Source organism: Ostrea edulis, chromosome 2 (assembly GCF_947568905.1).
Source record: "Ostrea edulis chromosome 2, xbOstEdul1.1, whole genome shotgun sequence".
Lineage (NCBI taxonomy): Eukaryota > Metazoa > Mollusca > Bivalvia > Ostreida > Ostreidae > Ostrea > Ostrea edulis.
Window position 1 is genome coordinate 40074392 of NC_079165.1, and position 9061 is coordinate 40083452.

Consider the following 9061-nt stretch of genomic DNA (forward strand, 5'->3'; position numbering starts at 1 on the left):
TAAGCTGCCTATCAATCAAACATTTAACAATAGATCTCAGGTGGAGTGACATCTGCAGACACTGTGGTCTGGAGCTACCCCAGAGAGGTGTTTTGATAACAATAACAGTCATTATCTACAGGCATTCTTTAGATCTTGAGGAAGCCCAGTATACCTGAGTTTTGATAGCATTGACCTGTCCACAACTGCTATTTTCTCGTAATTCAATTGTTTTTAAAAAGACCCCTGAACAATGCAATTTCAATAGAATTGTAATTTTCCCCCTCTATATACATGTATTATAAATGACACAATTAAAAATCAAACAATAATTTCTAAAACTTGTAACTTATTGAAATACTTTATGTCATCAATTTATGACACCTCTATATTTATAACAGAAATTATCCATCGAGTCAATGATTGAGAGTAAGAGAGAGAGAGAGAGAGAGAGAGAGAGAGAGAGAGGGTGGATGTAGAATGTGTCAGCTACCCTTACGAATACAACCATTATTCAAACACTATGACCACAGAAACTCTGCAGAGGTCCCTGAGATAGGTCCTATGTATATCAAAACTATATATATATATATATATATATATATATATATTTAAAAAATATGAAAAGAAAACACAGAAATCCTCCGTAAAGCTTTAGCGCTTTCATTACATCTTCAGAAGCTTTACCCCCCAAAAATAAAATATATATATATATATAAAGCAAGGACAGGTAGATTTCTACCAAGTTCTGTCTAGATCACCTCTGTCTCTGTGTATTTCTTTGAGTGCCATGGGGTATAGCAATTAACACCTTGGTAGACCCTGGCCACTCCAGGTAAATAACATCTATTTAGATTAGGCTCCGCCTATATTTTCACCAACCATACGGTCATGAGATGGGTCTTTAACCTTATCTTATGTTACATATGAATATGTTGGATTGTAATAACAATTTTAGAAAGATCACATCGAGCGAGTTACATGTACTCAATTACTCCAATGTATGATCAGATGTATCATTAAACAACAAGAAAAGGACAAATTCAAAATGCTTTTTCTCTCATAGTTTTGTTTTATTGATCGTCAAAACACTCTTGGATTAGAACACCAGAAAACATATTATACACTTTACGGTCATGGAGCATTCTTGGTTTGTTGTTAGCGTTCCTAACCCATATTTTGTCACCTTTCTTTAATACCAGCTGCAATGTCTGACCGGAGTGTGGGTGAGTTTTGGCTGCAGCAAACAACGTAGACAATACAGCTTTGTTTTTCATGATATCTAGATGAACGTAGTTAGCTGGATGACTCAGTAGGCTACAGGAGATGGTGTAGATACCGTTATAGGGGACGGTGAAAACCCCAGTTTTCGGTTGATAGGCTCCTCCCAAATTTGTCAACACGTGATCATACTTTACAACAGCCATAGAAGCTACTGTTATGTCTTTGGACACCAGGGCTGTGAAGGCAACATTTCCATATCCTGTACTATCTGTTAAAACATAATTTATACATCAATACATCGTACATATTTGCGAATTTATGTTTTCAAATATTTTATGTTTTCGAGAAAATTTGACAACAGCTTTTGATGGGTGACAATTTTCAATGTTACCCTCAACACCGACATGCATTATTTATTTGATAACAGACCTAAACAAAACATAAAATGCCAAGTATTCAAATCATAGGTCCTTTTTGTAATGTTTCCTGTAGAAAAGGTCAGGTTTTATTGATTTGTATATACTAGTATCACAATTTCTTAATTTAGTTTTTTTTTTTACTTTTCTCTCGTTTCTGATTAAATAATTGCGTTTTGCTTTGTATTTTTTTTTCAATTTTGCGTATGAGAATAATGTTATCAAATGTCGGAAGGATCATATTTCAGTATTTTACATGAAATCATTACGAATGTCGTAATTATGTTATGATATGCAATTTTCTTTATATTCCCTGCACTACAAGTTCTGTATGTAAAGTTTTCTTTTAATTTCTTCATATTTCCATTGTAGTGATATCATTGTGAAATTACTTACTGCAAGCAAATGCGAATCCCAGTAAACCACAGAAAACAATGTATTTCATCATGTCTTCTTCTGAAAAGTATATTTCAATTCAGTCAGGCTTTATACATAGCCACAGCCCAAAAGTTAAAAGTGTTCAATTTGTTCTCTCTCTCTCTCTCTCTCTCTCTCTCTCTCTCTGTGTGTGTGTGTGTGTGTGTGTGTGTGTCTGGTTTAATGATAAAACAATATCGGTCAGTCGACGTCAATGGAATGAGGTATAGTTCTGCTAAATCCGTGATTATGGACAAAATTCTATATCATGTTCCAAACGAGAAAAACATTTGAACGAGTATATATGCTTTTAATTTAAATAGAATTGCAACCATTAAACTTGATGCTATTTTCCCCCGCAAAATACTATTCCTATCGCAAAACGTCATATTTTGAAATTCCTTCCTTCAGATAACTTCGACAGCTAGCGTGAAAGTTTAATTCTACATTTGAACAATTGTTTTGGATTCCTAATGATAATGAATACCCCAAATTATCTCCACGGATCCCCTCAATCTAACAAACTTGAATTTGAACTCCATGTAACTTAATGTGCTTGTATACTAATACGAAAAGGTGAAGTTAACGAATAGTGATCAGTCTCAAAACTCCAATAAAGAATACTGTTATGGGTCAAAACAAACCCTTTTGATAGCACAGCATAATCTACTAACAAAAACAATCAAACAAATAATTATATTTATTTACAATCAATAATTGAAAGAAAATTGTAACAATTGCAAAATACTAAGTTACAGTAGTTGAACAATAAATATCAAAATCCGTGCCGAAGTGAATCTACACATTCATTCCAAAATCATAGTTCCCAGTTATGAAAATAATCCAAAATTGCCTAAAATACTTGTCTAATCAGAGCTTTTTCATCATGAAAATTCACTGTGTATTTTTCATAAAATTTAATTTTCTAGCAAAATCTTAAAGGACAATCATACAACCATTACGTCATCTTTTACTAAAGAAGTAAACATCGAGCTCTAGAATAATCTAGGTCACAGGTGTCAATTGAGTGCAAGCAGTACACAAGAAGTAAACATCGAGCTCTAGAACAATCTAGGTCACCAGTGTTAATTGAATGCAAGTAGTATACAACAATGCAAAATTGAGAGTTGGACAAACACGGACCCCTGGGGATACTAGATGTGGGATCAGGTGCCTAGGAGGAGTAAACATCCCCTGTTGATTGCTTGCTCCCGTCTTAAGTCCTATATCTTGATTAGATTAGCGGAACAATCCGCAGTAAAAAGAAACAATGTGTAAAGAGAAAGGCCTAAGAAACGGAATGAAAAACGTAAGACTAATGGTGAGATTCTGTTCTTGAGATTAATATTTAAAAAAATATTTCCGTATGTTTCCCGTGTAAAACTTTTATCCCATATGATGGCCCCACCTCGCCCGTAGACAATGATTTGAACAAACTTGAAGCTACACTATGCAAAGAAGCTTTTATGTAAATTGTAATTTTTTTGGCACAGACGTTCTTAAGAAGATGGTTTTTAAATGGCACATCTATTTTGGATTTTCTGCTCCTTAAAGGGGATATGGTCCATCATTTGAACAAATGTGATTCCCTTTACTCAGAGATAAGTTGTATTAAGTATTATTAAATGGCGCAGTAGATCTGGCGAAGACGAAAATGTGAAAAGATATACATTATCAGAACAACAGTAAAATATAAGTAATCATATGAACTTATCAGTACCAACAGGGCATTCACAGCAATTATCAGTAAATATGACGGTCTCAGTACTTTTTCATCCAGTAGTGCTAGCTCATTAATAAGTATAATGATAGATTTTTCAGTAGATTTTGATATCCACTACCGACGTATAGAACGTATAACTTTTATACTCTGGAGCCAACATTAACAAAACATTTATCAGAAACATTTCTACGTCAAGTGCATTAAATATTGTATCGGGATTATTGTTCTTTCTTATGCTAAGGTCCATTTACAGTCATACTTACCACGAGAGCTTCTCAGTCTTGTAAAGTAAGGTTCCGAATACCCATGTATATATACATGTATACCATCCCGTATCTACATCTGGTGCGAAACTACAGATATATTATCGTGACTTCATTTCATCTATGTGACCCCCGTAAATACACATATGTAATAAAAAACAAACAATTATCAATAATAAAAGAGGAATCAAACTACATCGTAAAATTATCATTTCCTGTTAAAGTTCAGGATACCCAATTTTATTAATCATCTTGTTTAACCATCTGGTACGAAACTACCAAGGCATCATCGATACTGGAATTTATCTAGGCGACTTCAGTGTCAGTCAGAAACTGACCACTAGGAACAGTATTTCCATATTGTTTCAATTATAAGCTAGACAATTTCGGAAATCTTACAAATTCTCATGATGATAAGGAATAGATATAATCTCTACATACGTTCACTGAAAATTTTGTGATCTATATTATTCTCGTTAAACTAGACACTCTTCTGTCTCAGCAAATCTCCAACGAGCAGAGAGTCTGGTAAAGACACCGATAATAACTGTTACCACTAGGGAGTGTTAATTTTGTTTCGGTTTGATTCTCTCTGACATAAACAGTCAGTTTGATGATAATTAGCTGATCCTTCATTAGTGATAATAATGGCAAAATCATTACTAAATTTTCAATAGAAACAAACTGCGGTCTTTGTCAGCTGGAAATTGTACTTTCACTTTTGGCTCCTAAATAAGCTTGATAAAACGGTTTTACCATATCCCGTGCGTAGAACAGCAAATATAATATGGATCACAAAATTTTCAGTGAACGTATGTAGAGATTATATCTATTCCTTTGCCGATTTTCTCAATTTTTTTTTTTTACATACGTGTTACCTTTAGAGCTTTCTTCGCTCGGTATAATCGGAAAAAGGGCACGCGACTGTCTCTATCTAAGGATTGTAAAGGTTGTGTGGGGTTTACTTTCTTTTAGTATAATTTAAAAGTTTGGATGCAATAGTAGAAACGTATTTGAAGAAGATACACAATGTAGACTTGAACTTGGAATGATTAGGAATGTTTTCTTATGTTTGTTGGCAAATGTCAGATCAAACAATCAACCGTGTGATTCGTAAGAATTTTAATTTGCCAACGAAAAGAACTAGAATTTTGCCCGAATTTGTTTGGCATCTTCATATACTCTGAAACATTCAAACGATAAGAGTATAGTTTTGTGCGAATATGATGAAGCTAAGTTGTTTCTTGACATAAGGTAAATCTGATACAAATTAAGAATCATATTCATTTTGTTATTTGTATGACCAATATTCATAACTACAATAATGTCTTGGTATATTGTGGGGGGAAAATCCTTCATATTCACGTTATCATCATGAGAATTTGTAAGATTTCCGAAATTGTCTAGCTTATAATTGAAACAATATGGAAATACTGTTCCTAGTGGTCAGTTTCTGACTGACACTGAAGTCGCCTAGATAAATTCCAGTATCGATGATGCCTTGGTAGTTTCGTACCAGATGGTTAAACAAGATGATTAATAAAATTGGGTATCCTGAACTTTAACAGGAAATGATAATTTTACGATGTAGTTTGATTCCTCTTTTATTATTGATAATTGTTTGTTTTTTATTACATATGTGTATTTACGGGGGTCACATAGATGAAATGAAGTCACGATAATATATCTGTAGTTTCGCACCAGATGTAGATACGGGATGGTATACATGTATATATACATGGGTATTCGGAACCTTACTTTACAAGACTGAGAAGCTCTCGTGGTAAGTATGACTGTAAATGGACCTTAGCATAAGAAAGAACAATAATCCCGATACAATATTTAATGCACTTGACGTAGAAATGTTTCTGATAAATGTTTTGTTAATGTTGGCTCCTGGGTATGAAAGTTATACGTTCTATACGTCGGTAGTGGATATCAAAATCTACTGAAAAATCTATCATTATACTTATTAATGAGCTAGCACTACTGGATGAAAAAGTACTGAGACCGTCATATTTACTGATAATTACTGTGAATGCCCTGTTGGTACTGATAAGTTCATATGATTACTTATATTTTACTGTTGTTCTGATAATGTATATCTTTTCACATTTTCGTCTTCGCCAGATCTACTGCGCCATTTAATAATACTTAATACAACTTATCTCTGAGTAAAGGGAATCACATTTGTTCAAATGATGGACCATATCCCCTTTAAGGAGCAGAAAATCCAAAATAGATGTGCCATTTAAAAACCATCTTCTTAAGAACGTCTGTGCCAAAAAAATTACAATTTACATAAAAGCTTCTTTGCATAGTGTAGCTTCAAGTTTGTTCAAATCATTGTCTACGGGCGAGGTGGGGCCATCATATGGAATAAAAGTTTTACACGGGAAACATTTTTTAAATATTAATCTCAAGAACAGAATCTCACCATTACTCTTACGTGGTTCATTCCAATTCTTAGGCCGTTCTCTTTACACATTGTTTCTTTTTACTGCGGATTGTTCTGCTAATTTAATCAAGATATAGGGCTTAAGACGGGAGCAATCAATCAACAGGGGATGTTTACTCCTCCTAGGCACATGATCCCACATCTAGTATCCCCAGGGGTCCGTGTTTGTCCAACTCTCAATTTTACATTGTTGTATACTACTTGCATTCAATTAACACTGGTGACCTAGATTGTTCTAGAGCTCGATGTTTACTTCTTGTGTACTGCTTGCACTCAATCGACACCTGTGACCTAGATTATTCTAGAGCTCGATGTTTACTTCTTTAGTAAAAAGATGACGTAATGATTGTCCTTTTACTATAAAATTAAGCTTTATGAAAAATACACAGTGAATTTTCATGATGAAAAAGCTCTGAATAGACAAGTACTTTAGGCAATTTTGGATTATTTTCATAACTGGGAACTATGATTTTGGAATGTGTAGATTCACTTCGGCACAGATGTTGATATTTATTGTTCAACTACTGTAACTTAGTATTTTGCTATTGTTACAAATTTCTTTCAATTATTGATTGTAAATAAATATAATTAATTGTTTGATTGTCTTTGTTAGTAGATTATGCTGTGCTATCAAAAGGGTTTGTTTTGACCCATAACAGTATTCTTTATTGGAGTTTTGAGACTGATCACCATTCGTTAACTTCACCTTTTCGTATCAGTATACAAGCATATTAAGATACATGCAGTTCAAATTCAAGTTTGTTAGATTGAGGGGATCCGTGGAGATAATTTGGGGTATTCATTATCATTAGGAATCCAAACAATTGTTCAAATGTAGAATTAAACTTTCACGCTAGCTGTCGAAGTTATCTGAAGGAAGGAATTTCAAAATATGACGTTTAGAGATAGGAATAGCATTTTTCGGGGGGAAATAGCATCAAGTTTAATGGTTGCAATTCTATTTAAATTAAAAGCATATATACTCGTTCAAATGTTTTCTCGTTTGGAATATGATATACAATTTTGTTCATAATTACGGATTTAGCATCGTTTGGAAAATGGTATATAATTTTGTTCATAATCACGGATTTAGCAGAACTATACCTCATTCCATTGACGTCGACTGACCGATATTGTTTTATCATTAAACCAGACACACACACACACACACACACACACACACACACACACACACACAGAGAGAGAGAGAGAGACAGAGAGAGAGAGAGAGAAAACAAATTGAACACTTTTAACTTTTGGGCTGTGGCTATGTATAATGTCTGACTGAATTGAAATATACTTTTCAGAAGAAGACATGATGAAATACATTGTTTTCTGTGGTTTACTGGGATTCGCATTTGCTTGCAGTAAGTAATTTCACAATGATATCACTACAATGGAAATATGAAGAAATTAAAAGAAAACTTTACATACAGAACTTGTAGTGCAGGGAATATAAAGAAAATTGCATATCATAATATAATCACGACATTCGTAATGATTTCATGTAAAATACTGGAATATGATCCTTCCGACATCTGATAACATTATTCTCATACGCAAAATTGAAAAAAAAAATACAAAGCAAAACGCAATTATTTAATCAAAAACGAGAGAAAAGTAAAAAAAATCTAAATTAAGAAATTGTGATATATAGAAATGAATAAATCCTGACCTTTTCTACAGGAAACATTACAAACAGGACCTATGGTTTGAATACTTGGCATTTTATGTTTTGTTTAGGTCTGTTATCAAATAAATAATGCATGTCGTTGTTGAAGGTAACATTGAAAATTGTCACCCATCAAAAGCTGTTGTCAAATTTTCTCGAAAACAAAATATTTGAAAACATAAATTCACAAAAATGTACGATGTATTGATGTATAAATTATGTTTTAACAGATAGTACAGGATATGGAAATGTTGCCTTCACAGCCCTGGTGTCCAAAGACATAACAGTAGCTTCTATGGCTGTTGTAAAGTATGATCACGTGTTGACAAATTTGGGAGGAGCCTATCAACCGAAAACTGGGGTTTTCACCGTCCCCTATAACGGCATCTACACCATCTCCTGTAGCTTACTGAGTCATCCAGCTAACTACGTTCATCTAGATATCATGAAAAACAAAGCTGTATTGTCTACGTTGTTTGCTGCAGCCAAAACTCACCCACACTCCGGTCAGACATTGCAGCTGGTATTAAAGAAAGGTGACAAAATATGGGTTAGGAACGCTAACAACAAACCAAGAATGCTCCATGACCGTAAAGTGTATAATATGTTTTCTGGTGTTCTAATCCAAGAGTGTTTTGACGATCAATAAAACAAAACTATGAGAGAAAAAGCATTTTGAATTTGTCCTTTTCTTGTTGTTTAATGATACATCAGATTATACATTGGAGTAATTGAGAACATGTAACTATCTCGATGGGATCTTTCTAAAATTGTTATTATAATCCAACATATTCATATGTAACATAAGATGACAAATAAGTTGATGTTACAGGAGTTTCAAATAAAATTTCCGTGTTTGCCCAACTCTTATTTTGAATTCCTGGTAGGATTTATGAGATTGCTGCTGTT

The 9061-nt window shown here is 33.6% G+C and overlaps 2 protein-coding genes across 2 annotated transcripts; one reads left to right on the forward strand and one right to left on the reverse strand.

Annotated features, from left to right (window-relative positions):
* Positions 1-1028: 1028 nt before the first annotated feature.
* LOC130046554 (complement C1q-like protein 3) lies at positions 1029-2071 on the reverse strand. Its single transcript, XM_048918602.2, has 2 exons — positions 2016-2071; positions 1029-1471 (listed from the first exon to the last, which is right to left on the reverse strand). Exons 1-2 carry the CDS (start codon positions 2065-2067, stop codon positions 1053-1055), a joined length of 471 nt encoding a protein of 156 aa, XP_048774559.2. The 5' UTR covers positions 2068-2071; the 3' UTR covers positions 1029-1052.
* A 5672-nt stretch (positions 2072-7743) lies between these two features.
* On the forward strand, positions 7744-8825 carry LOC130051666 (complement C1q-like protein 3). Its single transcript, XM_056153979.1, has 2 exons — positions 7744-7847; positions 8383-8825. The coding sequence occupies exons 1-2, from the start codon at positions 7796-7798 to the stop codon at positions 8799-8801; spliced, it is 471 nt and encodes a 156-aa protein (XP_056009954.1). The 5' UTR covers positions 7744-7795; the 3' UTR covers positions 8802-8825.
* The last annotated feature ends 236 nt before the right edge of the window (positions 8826-9061 follow it).